At 46.6% G+C, this 18,336-nt stretch overlaps 2 protein-coding genes across 5 annotated transcripts in view; one reads left to right on the top strand and one right to left on the bottom strand.

The window, feature by feature from the left end:
- Positions 1–18,336, bottom strand: part of LOC144170194 (rho GTPase-activating protein 15-like) — a 29,765-nt gene that overhangs the window by 5,284 nt on the left and 6,145 nt on the right. For all 3 annotated transcript variants that reach the window (XM_077699822.1, XM_077699820.1, XM_077699821.1), the window contains 10 exons: positions 17,905–18,216; positions 16,881–17,105; positions 16,038–16,415; positions 9,498–9,881; positions 8,630–8,770; positions 7,909–8,004; positions 6,278–6,376; positions 5,066–5,398; positions 2,578–2,680; positions 1,676–1,753 (listed from right to left, as the gene is read on the bottom strand). In XM_077699822.1, the coding sequence (XP_077555948.1) occupies positions 1,676–1,753; positions 2,578–2,680; positions 5,066–5,398; positions 6,278–6,376; positions 7,909–8,004; positions 8,630–8,770; positions 9,498–9,881; positions 16,038–16,415; positions 16,881–17,105; positions 17,905–18,174 (2,107 nt within the window). In that variant the 5' untranslated portion in view covers positions 18,175–18,216. The remainder of the gene's footprint in view (positions 1–1,675; positions 1,754–2,577; positions 2,681–5,065; positions 5,399–6,277; positions 6,377–7,908; positions 8,005–8,629; positions 8,771–9,497; positions 9,882–16,037; positions 16,416–16,880; positions 17,106–17,904; positions 18,217–18,336) is intronic.
- LOC144170195 (calpain-7-like) overlaps positions 14,586–18,336 on the top strand; it is a 37,101-nt gene continuing 33,350 nt past the window's right edge. The window contains exon 1 of one of the 2 annotated variants that reach the window (XM_077699826.1): positions 14,586–14,791. The gene's annotated coding sequence lies outside the window, so the exon portion shown is untranslated. Of the gene's footprint in view, positions 14,792–16,239; positions 16,379–18,336 lie in introns of those variants that run through there. The other variant, XM_077699825.1, reaches the window with a different exon arrangement.

Here is an 18,336-nt window from a genome sequence, read left to right on the forward strand (position 1 = left end):
AAAACATTTGTTTCCTGCTAAAAAAATTGGTTAGGCACTAATTGCAGGAACACAAAATGCAGATTATTTAACGGCCTTCGCAATAACACCAGTTTTTTAAAGGTTTTTATATATCATAGTTGTGAAAAAAAAATATCAAAATCAAAATTTTTGTCAAGTTGTCGAAAAAAATGATAAAAAAGGAGTTGTGTATATCAAACCACCAGTAGTAGAAAAAAATTAGAATATACATTTTGTAGGGAAACATTTCAAAAACACACCATAGTAAAAATATCGACTTGCGCGGAACAGTTTGTCAGATATAAATAAAATATGTTAGCATGCACGGTGCTCGTGTCATGCGGTGAAGCCCAACCTCCAATCCAAAATGTGCAATTTGGGTGGTTCCCTGGAATAAATCTGGCGGTTTGACATTATCAGAGGCACCAATTTGCCCCCATATAACGCAAAAACATCTTGTCAATGACTGACTTTGCATCTAAAGCGAGCACAATATTTGGGACAAGCACGCGATGCGGAAAAAACATGCTCGAATTTGAAAACGGAACGCCATGGTTGATGCTTGTTGACATTCACGGTCAGTTATCTCTCAAAACATAAAGCTGAGCTTTATTATCATCTTCTTACTTGCAATTGTAGCCTTGCTCGCAAAAATGAGGTACGATGCGCTAGAATCGTGCCCTGCGATCTTTGGCCGAGTAGCAGTTGCGCGCAACGAGCCTCCTCTATTGCAGCGCCACCTAACAGTTTTCAAATGAAACAGTACAAAAACTTATCGGAGACTCCGTCCGAATAGACAGTTCAACTAAGCAGCAACATTAGACACCTGGATATACCCTCGCATGGAAACGAAACTGGAAGGCGAACAGCTGGCAGTGTAAGGCCGGTTTGAAGCGCTGTCCTCGGTGGAACAGATATCTGACGATTGGGTGTGATCTTTTGACTTGCATCTGAAGTTCTTATCGCAGAAATCCGGTTAGGGTGGGGGGAAATCAGGAGCGGCGTGCTTTGTTCGAGGAGCAGTCGCGGACACTCCAGGCGCCATGGCAGGTAGCCTTGAAGTTGGTTAACTGCGAAGTAGCGCTAAACATGAATTTCGTGATGCAGAAAGGAAACCGAAACTGTTGTGAACTGTTCGCGAATGGTCCTGTGGTAAATAGAACTACAACACAACTTATCACAACGTGCGGAAAGCAATAAAACTGCCTAAAACATTAGGTAGCTTTGCAAACAGGCACTGCTTGACATTTTCAGCCGATTTCAAGGATTATTACTGTCAGAGAGCAAACCTGACGATTAAAAACCATCTTCTGATTCAACATTTGTGCCCTTATAATAAAACCCAAAGGCTGATGCAGAGTAATTACGAGTGGCACGCATTCTTCTTTGGTAGCAGTGATGCGCGATGACCACGCCCCTTTTCCACACCCAGGTGATTCAAAAGGGTGTCAAAAATCACGTTTTCGTTGCAAAAATGAAAACAAAACTGATTTTGGAAGGCCATTTTCTGAACTGACTCCGAGCAGCTTTACTTGTTCGAGAAATGCCTGGAACGTTATGAAAAGGCGCTCCCAAAGTATCGATCAAATTGATCGATTTTGATAGCGCGGTAGCGAAAGAGTTAAGTAACAGTGATAAGCACAGGAGAGCGAGAGAGAGTCACGTGTACACCCACCTTGATTGACATGACACCGGACTTTCTGCACCTGTGAGAGGTTGCCACTGGCACGGTACAGGCCGTCAGCCGTCATGTCTGCAACACAACAGGCATTTCTCACTCACAAGAACCAGTCATCTTTTAACAGGAGCCTGTGGATTACACGAGAAAGGTGTACAGTATGAGATTGAGCGAGTTACTAGGAGTTTGTCCAGCCACAAGGACACGTTTAGCAACTGTCCGCCAAATAAAACAGCCATACGGTGAAGCACTCTACAATCACAAACCTACACTTTTCAAGCCGTATTCATAAATTAAAAATTAAAACATTCACCTGTTGTTAAAGCGTGACTAATTCGTGTAATAAGGTGACATCGGGCCAAAATAACCAAAATAACAAAATGTAGTGGGATAGTACGCCATGCACCTCAGATAGACCTGAGTGTAAGCCTGAGAAGCAGCAGAAGTGTGCCATACCCCAGCAAGCGGCATAGTATGGGAATGAATTCACTGATAGGGTCATCAAGCTCTTTTCAGGAGCTCAGAGCTGTTTCAGCACCCTGCATTTCTTTCTCTCTTCTCCCCCCAAAAAGGTGAGAGGGGGAATGCTGAAGCTCTGAAGAAAAAGCTTTTAGATGGCCAAACTGAGAAATTTACAAGGGGCATTCAAACACACCAAGTGGCCTTCAAATCTTTGCCATATGGTTTTTTTGTTTGCACAACCAAACCCAACATTCAAAATTTTCTTAACTCAGTAGCGAGGGATCTGCACACTGTGCCCACAATCCACACAAAAAATTGGAAGCACCAAAATTACTAGATGGTATTGCGTTCATTGTGAATGTTGAGTGTTCCCTGGTGTGGCCTTCTTTTTCACTTTGGTAATCCTGTGCCACGCAGCGCCAGAGCAAGCAACGCACCTCTTCTCTCGATCTCGAGAATACACTCCTGGACGAAGCGGGGCACACTCGACCGGTCTTTTTCGCACAGGTGCGCCAGGGTGCATCCAAACACGGGCTCGTCCTGCAAACACAACACGCCCATTGGGAGCAGGTGGAAAACACCCACGGGGAACACAACCACGACAGGGAAAGGCAACAGACGACAGACACACTGCCTGTCTCACACAGCAGCCTCCCTATGGACACCATGGCCACAAAAAGCACATACCTCAGCTGAAACAATAAAGCAATGACCAAAATACGCCGGTGCCGCCCCAATGTAGCCGCCGGGGAATACGGATGACAACTAAGAACGACAATGCCAGGAGCCACTGCAGTGTCAACGAGTCACATACTTCCCCACAGGCAAAAGCAGTTCATTGGTGCCGCAGTGGTGGCCAGCAGCCTTTTAACTCTTTCGGGACCGCCGGAAAAAGTGATGAAAAAGGGAGGTCTCGGTACAAATTTTTTATTACATAAAGCAAAGGCACCATCCTGCCTTAGCATACACCAAAATGCAGCCAATTATGTGTTCTTTGACATACAATACCAAGTTTCACTTCAAAACCGACGATAGAACCATGAAAAAAATCTGAAAGTAAGAACTTCGTAAAAAAACTACAGAAAAAGATAGAAAAAAGCGTAAATATAAAAATATTAAAAAGAATAAAATTATTTCAGGCTATACAAAATCTAACACAATGCTTTGTTCTTCATTGTGAAAGTTTGATGCGGCTAGGTGTAACTGGTTTTTTGTTTTGTGTGTGATCTCTTTGGCACTAGGGCCATGGCTACGTCGTCGCCCAGGTACACGCCGGGCTCTCGTCTTGGCGAAAACTTGATCCATTTCTGTGCTGGTGGCAGGAGATCACCACCATAGGTAGTTAACACCCTAGCGAACAAATATAAACCAGCCAGAATATATTTCGAGCGCACAAACCTACTCCAGAGCCAATTGAAACTGAAACCAACACCCACCTTTGAGCGCGATTTGATGTGCCAGGCTGATCGACACCGGAATCCTCACTTGAGCTGAAATCCGATCTCTAAAGCCGCATTCCGACTCTTCACTGCCACTCTCGTCGTTAAAATCCACAGTAGAAGGTGAAGATATGCGAGACGATATGAGGCGGATTTCTTATCGCGCTCGCGCGAGTATGACGCCATGTTTGTTTACATTCGAAACCATTGCCCGTCAGAATAAAATATCTGATGCGTTGCCGCCTGGCGATAAAAAAAGAAACTTCACAAAAGAGAAAACTCCAGTTTTCAAACTATCTCCTAGATGTCACTAGGTGTTCCATCGAGCGAAAATTTGTATTCTGCAGGCTCGCGAAACCATCGATCATATGTGATCGATGTCCTATGGAGCAGTCCCGAAAGAGTTAAAGCAAAGCTTTCACCCTGTCACTGATATCGTCTGTAGTCCACCCAAAACGCATGGCAGGAAAGAAAACCTTCTCTGACGATGATGATGCTCGTAAGTGAAGTGATCAAAAATTTGAGCGCTTCCTGTGGTCGGAATTGAACCTGGCTTCTTCGCTTTATGAAGCCGATGTCTATCCGATTGCACCAATCTGGCAAGGTTCAAGTAGTTTGGATTTGGAGAGAGGTGCAAGGATGTGCAAAATTAGACAGAAAATGTGCCTCTCCGTCTAATAACGACGACAGCTGAACACCAGGGAAAGCCATGGATTGCTTGTATCAGTAGCGAGTAGACCCACATCACACCACCATACCATACACATAAGGCAGAAATTGCATTACCACCACATTAATCATCCTAATTAAATAGGGTCTGCTCACTTCTGGGTTGCTTCATTTTGGTGTTGGACTTGATTTTGGAAAGCTTCGTGCTTCCTTCATCGTTGTCATTTTGACAGAGAGGTAGTTGATTTTTCTTATGAGTTAACCATTCATAATTTCACATTCTAGCAGCTCAGCTAAGCCACCGATATACCCTTCAGTCGTTTGGTCATTTCAGCTTGTTTATCTCAGTTTACAAAAAAAGAGGGGTGTCAGGCATTGCAAGACATTTATACCTGCTCCCACCAATGACATCTCAGTTATTGGCTCGTATAATTCCTGAAATGCGGCTCATTGGCTGTAACTCAGAATCAGCGTAACCTCACACAAGATCACGGCAAAGAATTTAGGGTAGCTCCAACCCTACTTGTAACTTCCCAATAACATTTATCTTGACAGATTCTATTCCATATTATATACTTGCACTTTTTTGATACCACACCTCAATTAAAATCCCACCACTCAACTACCCTAGCGACAATTCTAATTTTTGTGACAAATTAAACCACACGGCAGTTTTGTACACAGTCCTCTCCCTGTCATGAAGGTACAGTCAACATGGTCCTACTCAACTAAGGCCAATATGTTTTTTTCCTTCTACCCTACTGAGTAAATAGTCAAAAGAGAGACATTTGTCTGAGACAAGCCACACGAGACGGACCTTGAAGATGCCTTTCTCCTGCAGGCTCTCCAGGGTCGGCCTCCGCACAAAGAAGTGTCGCAGCTTGTCCCGTATGCGGTTCTTGCGCTCCTGCGGGCTCTGTCCCCCACAGGAGTCTGCCCCTGCGGATGGCAGCGAAGCCGACAGCACCGGAGTGTCAGCAGCCTGGGCGGGTGGGGAGGCGGGCCGGCGGATGGACTTTGACCGGGTCGCCTTCTTGCTGCGGCGGGATGCAAAGCCAGACGAAGGCGGGGGAGCGGTTGCTTCCTCGGGGGGCGCCGCTGTCGGAGGCTGCTCGGCCGGCCAGCCCATCACAATGCCCAGGCCGTTGGGCTGCAGTGGAAGAAGACTTTGCATCAGGGGCAGTGGGGAAAAGTGGGCGAAGGTGGTCACGATGGCTTGGACTTGGACATGGAGTAGCCAAAGTGAGTTAAAGGTTTATTGAGAAGTGCTTTGGCCACTGGTTTAAGAAAAATGCAAAGGCACAAGTTTAACGCTGCTGCCTATGTGCTTATCCTAATTATAGGGAAGCTGAAACATGAGTTGGTGAAAGCCAAGCACAAGAATTTCCTTGTTCTAAAAAATTCCTATTAGGATTTGTTTACACATTGGAGAAAATATAATGCAACAATCGGGAGTGCACTTGTAGTGGGGCATCCTTGTTCGCAGCGTAATCCATGCTTTTTCTATGAATGATGGCACATACAATAGAACAATAGTACATACAATACAATAATACAATAGTACAATAGCAGCAGTATCGCTAAGTTATGACACAAAGCATAACAACAACATTGCCATCTAGGTACTTCCTCTATTCCAGTGTTATGTACACACAATGTGTGCATGGCCACAGTTCCCAATGCTGTTTTCCAAGACAGAAACTGGCCCCAAGAGCAGAGGTTCAACAGCAAAATGTTTGTGCTACAACTTTTCTACCATAGATGGGACCGTGGTAACACACTGGTACAAATTACTAGTCTAACATCCTTACTTGTAAATGGCATGGCAGCGAAGTGCAAGGCTATATAATAACAACAATAAAATGAGGTACAAAATTGAGGTCAGTGTGCTCAATTGGAGAAGCAAGCTCGGCTTAAAGCGCACACACAAGATAGCTGCTAATCCTGCTAAGGTGACGTCCATTTTAGTAAGTACTACGGGTGCCCTTGATTAATGTCAACCAAACAATGAGAGAGCGAGTTCACGTACCAGCCTCTTGATAGCTGCGCTGATGGTGTCGAACCACTCCTTGCTTGTCTGCTCATTGTTGTCTTGAAGGAGCACTTTCTGCCCCGCTGTGGTACTCAACTGCAATGCACACAAGTGTGTTCCGGCTTTGCAAAGCGAAGCAGAGTTCAAGGCTTTGCCCCGATTTTGCAGGCCCATGACATAAAACCAGACCACACAAAAATTTCATGGAAGCTCCAAGGAGTAAAATAATAGCTTGTTTGTGATGGGTCATCATGCGACGTCTGAACAAGCACATAACAGGCAAGCTCACAGTAATGCTTTATGTTAAACTCCAACTGCTGTTCCATCCTTGCCTGGAGTTTGAAAAATATAAAAAAGCTTAAGATAAGTTGAAGAGATGGCTTAAAGGAGTACAGTACTGACACAAAATTTCAAAGCTGAGATAACTATGTGAAAATCTTTCTTTTTACATGGAGATACCTCTCAGGAAGTTTCAACCATAACCTTTCAGTGCAAAATAAATTTTAGTCTTTGAATGCAGGAGAAAGCTCGGGACAGATACCCTTTCGCCATCAGCATCAGCATGATGTGTTCAGCACCTCACCCTAAACTGCCGATGTCAGGCCTCCATTGACGTAGCAAAGTTACTGGCTGCAGTTGGCCCTCACTGCTCCACATAGCATATCACGTATTAATTTTGGGACTGACGTCGTGCTATCCAGGTGCGTGCGACCACGGTAGGTCTGGATGGGCGCGTCCAGACCGGCCGTGCCGCGACGAGAACAGTGACATCAAGAGCACCCTCCTGTCATGGCGGCCACCTCACTGTTAGTTTCGTCGAAACCGAAACAGGAACGAATAAAGAAGACTGTAAATAATTATTTATGCTGCGATTGACCATCTAATGTACCATTCTATGATTAGTGAGCTGGTAAGCATCCATAGCAGTGAAAAAAACGTAACACGAACATTTCATGTCCAGCACTCCTTCAAAATGAGCAAAACTTCTCTACAAGCTACATAAATGCTCAAAAGAACACTCATCCTCTAAAGCATTATCACATTAAATTGTTCTATCATCTAAGTCTCTCAAAGGAGTGATTTTTTCAAAGTTTATGCCATGAAAAGTACACATTTCACGGTTTTGGTAGCAGCATAGTATAAGGGGGAAGGCTATGCTCGTCAAGAAAGGCCAGACAGATACATTAAGCTTCTAGCACTTTCAGATACACTGCCCAGAATGCCACACTAGCCAAATGCTGCTCCTGTACATAGTTATGACATTTAGTTCAATATAGATTTACTACAAACACTGGTAGATGGCACAGGTTTGGAGCACACGGAGCACACAAAAATTTTCACAAACACAGATGAGTGGAGATGGTTCTTTCTACCAACTACAAATTTCATGTCACAATTTTTTGGTTACAGCCCCAGCCTCTACAATTGGACACTCAAAAAGAAAGTTAATCAGTGTCTCAACAAACAGGCTTGGTTGATGAACTCCCTTACGAGATGATTTCTCAGATAGTCAGCATAGCATTAGGACCTCGTAAACTTAAAAGGCTTAGTGTGCTCGGTCTGATAGCCAATCCAGTGCAAAGTTCACTGTGAAGGAGTGTGAAAGCATGACAGATGAATGGGCTGACCTGAAAGACGTTTCGGCGTTTGGACTTGTCAGTACACCAGTCAATGACTGCTCCCGCCAAGTTGATCTGAAGCTCCGCATTTTTTCCAGCAGGTTTCTACAGAGAGATAAATATTGCTCAGAACGAAACCCTGGTGAATGTGCATGAAATTTAATCAAGGGCCAGGATTTCCCCGTAGGTATCTCAAAATCAGCAGCATGCAAAAGGGTACAACAATGAAGTAAAATTAGCACCGTTTGATTAGGTGCATGATAATGGTAGTGCTTGAGTGGAGGGGAGAGGGGAGGGCCCCTTTGTTAGTCTTGGTTAAGTACATAACCAGAGCCCGGCACAAAACCAGGGCTGTGACTGCGGTGTAGTGGTTAATACCATGTTCTAGTGCAAGCACTTCGCAAGTGGCACACTTAATACTCTCGCGACAAATCCAACCGTATCTCCAAAGCCAACCTAACTGGAACAAACTGGTTTAACCACACGTGTTATCGAGGAGAGCGACAGCCAACTGAGGCGGTCAGCAAGCTACCAAACGCCTAGCTGCCAGCATATTATCAAGTAGTTTTTCGTCATACGATGATCCTGTGACAACCCCTTTCCACTTGGCCATGATTGAAACTTTTCACCACTACTGGGTTACGGCTTTGGTGTAGCTTTTACCTAACACGGCTTCTCCTCTTGCCAGAAGGCTCAAGCAACGCAACGTTTTTCTTTTTTCTGACCTCACCTCTTGGGCCGAAGTGATGTCTCGGTAGAAAAACAGGTTTCTGTTGGTGAGAACGACGTATGCAGGCAGCCAGCTCTTCTTCTGCTTCTTGCCAGCTCGCACCAAATCCGTCTTGTTGAGGGTGCCCTGGCGAGTCACCAGCTGGTGGGGTCGAAAACACGGGTGAGTGGGTTTGAGACACGCAAGGAGCCCAAACTAAAACCTAGGCTCTCCTTTTATTAAGGTAAGGGCATGCACATCTAGAAATCTGTGAATCAAATTGAACAATGAGGAAAACAGGCTTTGAATGTAAATTCAAATACTGAGTATTGTCCATGGCTATCGCTAAGAATTTATAGTAATGAGCAAGTAAAGCATAAAACAAAGTTACGTCTGACAGGGCATCAGTTTCAGCCTATTCTTTTTAGAGCCTACCACCAACCAAATGTCCCACTTTAGATCACCTTGGAACATACTTTTGCTTTATTGAATTTTTTACTGCAGTCTGTAACTCTCTTGTTGTGATTGCCAAGGAGAGATGAGGCGGGACACGGCTGAACACTATCGCTCCGTGAATCTGTGAACCAAAACCCAGAACTGGGGTCGTCATTTATTTTCCAATCATGGCTGGCACCACACTGCCGGCGCACAGCCAGTGCTCACTGGTGGTGGCTCAGCCCTAGCACTACTGCTATTGCAGATTGTCCATTTGCAGCAGCAGACAACGTAACATGCTGGGGTGCCACCACGCTCCTACAGCTCATCTTGGAAATGCTTCAGCTTGCCCACTTGTCCACCCTACTGCCCTTTGTGCTAGTTGCCTGTACTACCCACAATGTGCGCTGTGCAGTGAGTAGTTGGCTGTAACAAAATGTCTGAAACGGCTGACCTCCAGAGTGTCAAAGGTCTCGATGGCCTCGGCCACGGACGGACCCCGCAGGGGGAAGTCCTCGGGGAGGATCATGGAGCGCGTCCTCATGGCACGGGCGTGCTTGGAGTCTGACTGCACCGAGGAGAGCGGAAGCACGGGTGGGGGCGTCGGCTTCAGCCGGTTCAGCTTGGGCGTCAGCGACGTGGGCGGGTGGTAGAGGCTGCCACCGCTGCTGCCGCCGCCACCACTGCTGTCGGCTGCCAATGGCGGGGCCCTGCGGTCCCATGCGGGGCGGCTTTCCGGGTAGGAATCGGTCTCTTCCTCCTCGATGGAGCTGGTGGGAAGCAGCCGGCCCCTCTCGCCAGCCCCTGCCTGGCTGGGGTCTTCGGCAGAGCTGTACCACTGGCCAAGAAAAAAGCAAGGGGAAATGTGGTGGGGAAACTCTGGCAACGCCCCGTCCCATCTAAAGAAGAGAAACCACCCAGACCACGACTTTTCAGGCAACTTTTTGCACTTTCAATCCTGACAGCACAGTCATGAAGATTGTTGGCACACAACAAGAGTGTAGAAGCGTTTTTAAAAGGTATCTGTAAGAGCCTGCACCTTTGTGTTCATGACTATACGTGCACACTGAAGAAGTGCTTCTGCTGTCACATATGGCAAAACCAATGGACTCGTCAATCATACGCCCTGGACTCACTGCAGACTGCCCGCGATGCTCTCGGGGATTTGTTTTCCCCTCATGTTCTTGTGCTGAGGAGAGCCCTCGAACTACCCGCAAACTATCCGTGGTGAGTCGAAGACCGATAACTAAAAAGGATTAAAGGGGTCCTGAAATACCTTCTGCCGATGCGTGGATGTACATGTAACCAAATAAAGCAATGTATTAGCAATCTCCTCCCGCAAGAATTTTGTTGAAGCGATGAGTATTAGCTGAGAAATCGTAAATCAAAAACCGCGCATTATCGTCGCGCCGCGTTTCCTCCTCCTTTCAACTTACTCTCCGCTGTTGACGGCGAGCGAGCCTTCCCTCCCATGATGCTGCGCTCCTCGGCGGTGACGTACTTCCGCTATTGCGCTGCTCACACAGCCGTCTGCTACGGGCAAGCTTTGTTGACACCATGAATCCAGCACTCCGCTCAAGGCTGGAAAAGCGATCGAAAAATCTGGCCCCATGTGTGCGGCGGCCTGGCCCTGCCCTTTCGCGGTCTACGTTGCTGCAGAACTTTGCTATCGGCGGCACGCGACTTTTTATCGGCGGCGAACTCGCAGCCGCACGGGGAGGATCCTGCGCTCGCTCCCTTGGATGCACAGCGCACTGTTTATCCAAAAAGCGCCGTATCAGATGTGGCCCCGCTGGTGCCGGGTCTTATTTTGTGGCGGTGGTAATTCTTGCCGGCGGCATGTGAAAAAGACATTTTAAACCGATACAGAACCCGTTCACAAAACGCCAGTTCAGCTTGGGGCGACGCGTGGTGGAGAGCGGCAACGTTGGCAAAACATGCTCCGCCACGGCTCTGAGCTTCCTCGCGCTGGAGCGAGCACCATTTCTTTGACAATATCAAACAACGGTTGCCCTGGCAACAAGGCACAAACCGCTCTAGAAGTCAGTTACGGTTGCGTGATCGCGGTTCAGCTTGGGGCCCCACCTCGCGGCATATGGGCACTGCAGGCATACTACCCACTCCCATTTGGAAGTGCGAGATGCGTTTGGCATTACAGGAGGCGATGGTGTGTGTGTTGTGGACGCCTTTGTTTCGCGATGAAATGCGACGTTGTGCTTCTGCGGGTGGATAGTGCTTCCCATGGTCTGGATTATCTTTCTCAAGCGGCGTACGACTCAACCTCGCATGGGGTATGTGCAGTGTGCGTGGCTAAAAGCCATCTCGGCTTGTGCGCCAGAGTTAAGTTGGTTAAGTGACTTGCTGTTCGTCCCCGCAAACCGCGCGCGAGGTGAGTGCCGAATTTACGACGGGCAGGAGGAGGGAACCTATCGTCTGTCAATCGCGGTTCAGACAGACTTGCAACGCATGTTGTGACGTTGTGTTCGTTCGAAACGCATCTCTGGATTGTTTTGAGTGGAATAAAATGTATCCGTCAAACCCGGGCATTCGGCTCAGGGCGTTCTCTGCGATTGCACGAAAGAAGTGCCACGGGGCTTCAACGCTTTCTTTAGGGAAGGTACTCAGGCAAGAGAATATCCATGTCGTGTTATGGCCGTGTTGCATTCAATACGAACGGTTAAGCGTTTGTTTCCAATTGTTTCGTGTGTCGTAAAATGTCCAAGCACTCCGACGCTCCGCTGGCAGATCAGCCGGCGAGCCGACGCTGAGCAGACGACTCATCTCTTTGCCGGAAGTGCGTGAAAAAGCCGCCCAATAGCAGGATGTCTAGCTCATGACGAACATCTGGGAATCGATGATGTAGACATGTGAAGATGGCGGCGTCCAAAAACACGAAGGAAAGGGTGAGAAAAAAGCGACAAACTTTGCAACAAAAGTGTGAGCTTTCCGCTGCACGTAAAAGAGTAATACTTGGCACAGATGATGTTGACGACCCAATCTAACGATTGCGCTAGTCAATTTAGTGTGCTCAAAACGCCTTTCAGGGCCCCTTTAACAGTTTTGTGACCGCACCTATTCCCATCAATAGTATGCTATCGATGAATACAAATTCAAATATTGGCGCTCTCCGCGCGCTTCTGGACCGCTAACTCCATCCAAATGGTAAAGGGGGAAGTATTTCATCAGTTTCACTTTTGAATTTCGTTTTTCCACCACGGGGGGAGGGGGCAATTTTTAAATGTCCTTCTTTGGCGTGGAGATGAGCTCACGTGTTTTCACTTATGGTGTCGCCGCCGTTCGCCGATGCCTCACGCGAACACCGAATTTTGACGGATTCCGGTATGTACGAACTTGAATCTGTGCATGATGGTAGCTGCACAGACACAAAGACGACTTCGATTTGTTAGACTTTAGTATGGACAGCGAAAGCACGTCATATCACCCCGGACCATCACCAGGTGAGCGCCGGTGAGTTTTGCTTTCTTCTCCGGTTGCTCTATCGCGGGCGTGCATCTCATCGTTGTAAACAGATCCGGCCCTGTTCTAAAGGCCACAGCTCTTATCTGCAAGGTGTCGACTTCGTTCGGGTGAGCCCATTTGGCGCTGGCTGTACAGAGAGTTGAGTTTTCTCCATGAAGACGGCCAAAAGTTGACCTTGGCGTAGTGCTCCGGAGCAGAGCGCGGATGCTCATGTTTGTATTTATATTTTTCTATGCAAATAACATTTGTACTTACACAGCTCGTATTTGCAGTATTATTCTATAAGCGTTTTGTGTTCAAAGGATTTATTTCAAATTGTTTTTATGTCTACCGCGTGCAAAGTAGCACTGAGATTATCATCATTTTTTCTCTTTTTGTTACTTTTTTGTTTTGATAATTTTTGATAAAATTCCTAATGCATTTATTGTTTGAAATTATTACTGTTGGAAAGCTCCATTCTTCTTCTATCATAGTATAACTTACACTCTAGCACCCATCATTTTCTGTGGCAAGAAAAAAAATATTTCCTGGACTACCCAAAAACATCCGGTAGGCACTACTGTTTATATAATTGTATGTATGAACTTTTGTACTTACAGAGCTCATTTCTGCAGCATTATTCTGTAAGAGTCTTATGTTCAAAGTGTATATTTCAAATTTTTTTTTATGTCTACTGTTTGCAAAGTAGCATTGAGGTTATCATTTTTTCCCTTTTTGTTACTTTTTCTGTTTTGATAATTAAAAAAAAATTGTAATAAATCCGTTTTTTGATATTATTACTGTTAGAAAGCCCTAGTCTTTCTCTATTATTTCGTATCTTACACTTCAGCATCAATCACTTTCTGTGGCAAGAAAACAATTCCTGGAACGCCCAAAAACAACCGATCTTTCTGCGGTCTCGAAAGTGTTAAGGAAATCATTCTGTTTGTGTACAACGTGCTGCACTTCACAAGCAAGAGTGCAGGAGACAACAATGGGAACATAATTGGTACAAGACCACTAATGGCTGGATTTCACTACGTCAATGTGTAGAACAGTACAGTTGCACACGTTTACACTGAGCACCAATATTCTGAAGCCCGGCTAACATTTAACAGTCCCATCTTCTTGAAAAACTGTTTGCATACACTTGTTTGTATATCAAAATATCAGCCATACCAAGCTGGTTCCCTTGAACTTCGACATATCTAGGTTTGATGGTACCACCCAACAGAAATTCTGCCCAGCCCTTGAACTTCCAGTGGCAGGTACAGTTACCAAAAACAGGGAATTGCCTAATTCATAAGTAATCATTTATGCCTTAACTTCTATCAAAATAATCATTGGTGTCCTCAAATTGCCTCATGATCCATGCAACTATCAGTTTAGGTCAGACTAGGAGAGGTGACATTAAATCACACCATAGAAACAAGTTGTGATGGCATTAAAATAAAGCCTGTACCATACAAAGGCTTTTCATTTCCTACTCTGTATGTTGTGTCGAAGTTTGGGCAGCCACTACTAATCTGCAATGTTCTCAATTCATATAAAATGAGCAGCATTCCTTATCCTTCAGCCTCATTGAAAACACTCAGGGCAGACAAACTCCAAAACTATACGCAGGGTAGAAAAATGAGCGGTGCAAAGTGAAAAACTGCTGACAGGAAGCTGCACAGGACACAGGCGTAAATAAACAAGAGGTGAGGTAAAGGGCACTCGGAAGCTTTGGAACCCGTACAAAATAACTTCTCGGGTTTCAGTCAGCAGCTGCAGCAGGGAAAAGGAAAGAAGCTATGTGACCAGTACCTCCTCCTCTGATGATGCGGCCGATGAGTGCGAAGTTATGTCCGAAGAACGCGAGAAAAAAAAATCCGCCTCGGAGCCCGCACTGCTAAACGGCGACTCTGCCCCCGTGCCTTGGCACACGGAGGACGGGAGGCTTTCGAGCTCGTAGGAGAACGCTCGGTTCAGCTTGTTCTTGAAGAACAGGTCCATAACGACGAAAGACTTATCTCGGCAGCCGCAAGGAACGACCTCCCGACATGTTGCACGAGCCCCCTTCTTCGCGTGCCGAGCGGGAAACCTAGCACAGGAAGTATGAGCGGCTGCATTTCCTCTCAAGGGGAGGGCGAGAGAGGAAGTGGGCAGGAAGTCGACAGGAGGTGCCAGCAACACACTCTGTTGCAGCTAGACGCTGAGGTGGGCTGGGGTTTCGCCTAGTATCTGATCCGTGATGCAGTGCTGTGAACTGCGTTCTAGCCTTTGCGAAGGTCCCAGCTAGCCCAAGCGGTAAGTACACATGCGTTTTTTTTCCCTTTTTGAACACGGGTGAACAACATCTTCGAACACTTTGAACATTTTTCATGCTGGAGAGATCGGCAGCAGTTTAAATCGAACCAACAACAACAACAAAAAAGAGAGAACAAAGAGAAAGAATATACCCATGTCACTGCTGGAAAGCTATCCTGAAGCATTTTTAAGCTAAGCAGCTATTCTTTAGTCAGAAGAAAGCCCGCCCCAAAAAAAGCTTGTTCCAATTACTTCACAAAATTATGCCTGCATTTAGCCGCTGCTTATATCTTATGCACAAAAAGCCACACCCTTTTGTCAAAGTGTCCTTTAGAAACATTGTACTGTTAACCAAAATTATAGGACAGCTGTTAGACAAAGAATTCCAACAGAAAAAAAAAATGCAGAAGATACCATTTTAGAACAACAAACAAGACATTTTGAAAACCAACAGCACAAAAACAAGAAACGCAGAAAAAGTATGCAGAATGGGCCTATTTCTCAAATGTTGCTTGTTTTAGTGCCATTTTTTTTTTTCCAAGTGAACCCTGATGTTTGACTAGGTTTCTGCCTTGCGAATAGCAACCAATGCTACTTACACTGCATCATAAGTCATTTCAGGCATACGCCGAAAGCAAGAGGTGAAAACAGTAGAATAAGAAATGAACAGTGCAGGCCGATGGAATTATTCTTTTTAGTGCAAAAGCTAGAACTTCTGGCCAAAGCCAAAATTTCAAGCTTCAAAAACTTTTGACGGCACTGCCCTATAGGGAGTTTTAATAGGCTAGGTACTAAGGACGTTGAAATTACGGAAGCGTGGTCCAAAGGATCTAACTTTCCCAAAGACATCAGTACAGGTAACACGCGCGCTCATTGTGCTCTATTGGAGACGAAATTGTTGGGTTATTTTGTTGCCTCATGACGTCCAGCACCATTTGCAGCATGGCTAAGACAGATACGAATGCTGAGATGCATGCATTTCAACGTTGAGCCAAGACCAAACAAATCTGGCACAAAGCCCACAGATACCGTAAAGCAATATCCTCGTATCGCAATACTGTCCAGTACAGCTCAATCTAGATCACACTGGTGGTGGCTGACAATAAGAATGCCGTACACATTCTCCTCCTCAGGGTGAACTCGTTCCACAGCTCACTAGGCTTGATGTCCAAAGACAACACCCTGCCTCGAAATGCGCAATTTTAGACTGGACAAGACGTGCCTGGTGCAGAAGAAGAGCGCTCACCTGGTCTGTCTGGTAGGCGGTAGCGAGTCTGCTGCCTCGGACGAAGTAGAACTTGCTGTTGCCATTGTGCTGCACGGGCTCTTCGCTCGTGATCTCCCGTGGCAGGGACGCGGAGGAGGCGGGTTGGTTCACAGGGGGACGGCTTCGGCTGCCCAAATGGTGCAGGCTGTCTCGACTGCTGGACAGCAGGTCCTCTCGGCTGGAGGACAGCAGGCTGTCTCGGCTCGACGACAGTAGGCTGTCCTGGCTCGACGAGAGCAGATTGTCTCGGCTAGTGGCCGGCTGCGGCTTCTTCTTGGCTGGCGGCAACGGCGGGGGACCCTTGCGATGGGCGACGTGAGGTGAGCCCGATGGGGCATCTGAGCTGGGAAAGTGTTCCTGCACACCGAAGCAACCCGGTTTTCATCTAGGGAGTTTTCGATGCGACGCAGAAAGACACAATCAGGCACTGCTTTTCTGCTTCTTTCCTTTCTTTCTCTCATTTTTTAATGCTTGTACGAGTCTACCATGATGTGTTTGTCTAAACTGCATCTAGAGCTTAGCAAATCAAGTACCTGGCATCACAGTACAACAGAAAGGGCATTGAATTAAAAAAAAAAAAATTGATTTCGCACCCCAATCGCCAACTACTGTAAACAGCCGTATAAACTCAGCAATCAAGCAGAAGGTATTACAGTACAACTGATAAGGCTCTGAAGGCAACTTGAAAAATCGTGACTTCAGTCCCCTTCCCCACTTCATCGGCTGTAAACCGCAAACTTTAAGCTTTATCTTCAAAAACACTGAATGGAAGTGAATGGCTTTATGTTTCAGTGTTTCTGGATGATCGCTCTTTGCACTCACGTGAGCAGCTGGAAGCTCCCCTCGGCGCCGGGGGGGTTTCCAAGAGCGCTGTCCTGTGTGGAAGTTGTAGTAGAACTTTCTGCCTATGCGTCGGGCATCGTACTCCGCCCAGTGGTCACTGAGGAAGCGCAGTGGCTGCTCATCGGGGGACGGGTGCGGAGGGCTGGGCGGGCACGGAAGCGGCGGGAAGTTGGCGTAGATGGGTGATCCCCCATCACGCCTCAGCTGCCAGAGAGATGGATGGGTGAAACTCCACTTAGCACATAATTAGCTGGTGCCACACGACAAATGACCCTTAAAATCTTGTTCAATCTCTTGTTCACAGGCAGTTTGTAAACTCAATTCCATCAGACACAAGGAATCAATTTGCATGCCTTTAGTCAAACCCTAAAAGGTTCCTTGCGTAACATGTGGGAATAAAAGGTTTACACTTCATTCATCTTTCCTTGAATTGAAAAATTAGGGCACTGGCCAAGCCAAAGAAAATGAAAAAAATTCACGCATCTCCACAAAAAGAATCATGACGAGTGGGTGAAACACTGGGGATTGTTCATACCGTATATCACCCGTGGCATTGCCCAATCGCACATGTAAATGAGTAACAATGCGTACGTACAGGATATACAATTCCAATCCAATCTGATACAATTCAATTCATTTCAATCCAATCCAATCCAATTCTCCTCGCGCATGTGCAACACTGTGTACACGGATGCCAAGCCCTGGACAAAGCAAGGTCCTAAGGTGCTTCGACCCTAAAACAAAATTGAGCAGCTTTAGGGAACAAAGGAGAAAAGCCACCACTTCTTACTAACAATAAAAGGGTTTAACCATAACTTTGATGGCAATCCTGATCATTTTGGAGTGCGGAGTATCTGAAGATGTCGAAAGGGATGTAGTGTTGGTAGAGAACGATTTCCCTCAAAGGCTCAGGAAGGAGAGGATTTCTCTCGTACTGCCTTTCCCCGAGCACCTCTCACATCAGGGTGCTGGGAGTAGGCTAGGCACGAGACAAGGCACTCACGTATTGGTGAGGAGGTGATTCCGGGAAAGTTTCCTCCCTGGCTGTACTGGTGCTCGAAGCAGATGCGGGTTCGCTGTCCGAGTAGTCCACTTCGGGCTCTTCCAAGGACTCGCATGACCGTGATGCGGGACTCCCTGTTCCTCCGGGAGAATCCAAGGCGTCGTTCCGTGGGGCGGTGAGGCCGGGTGCCTGCCACTGATCCTCTACATGGTTGAGGGACGAATTCGAAGACCGCCGCCGCTGCTGCTCTAGGTTGGACTGCATGCCCATGGGCCCATCCCCATGCGACTCGGGGGCTGCTGGCTTTTCCAGCTGCACGGTGCCAAGGCATGGTGTCACCAACAGCAACCAACAGGCTCAGCGATATCAGGCACAGGCCTGATGTTGCTGGCACACTGAGTGCTTCTATCATGAAACAACATTCAAGCCACA

Source organism: Haemaphysalis longicornis, unplaced genomic scaffold (genome assembly GCF_048455015.1).
Source record: "Haemaphysalis longicornis isolate Haplotype H1 unplaced genomic scaffold, Haemaphysalis longicornis Haplotype H1 scaffold_2, whole genome shotgun sequence".
Lineage (NCBI taxonomy): Eukaryota > Metazoa > Arthropoda > Arachnida > Ixodida > Ixodidae > Haemaphysalis > Haemaphysalis longicornis.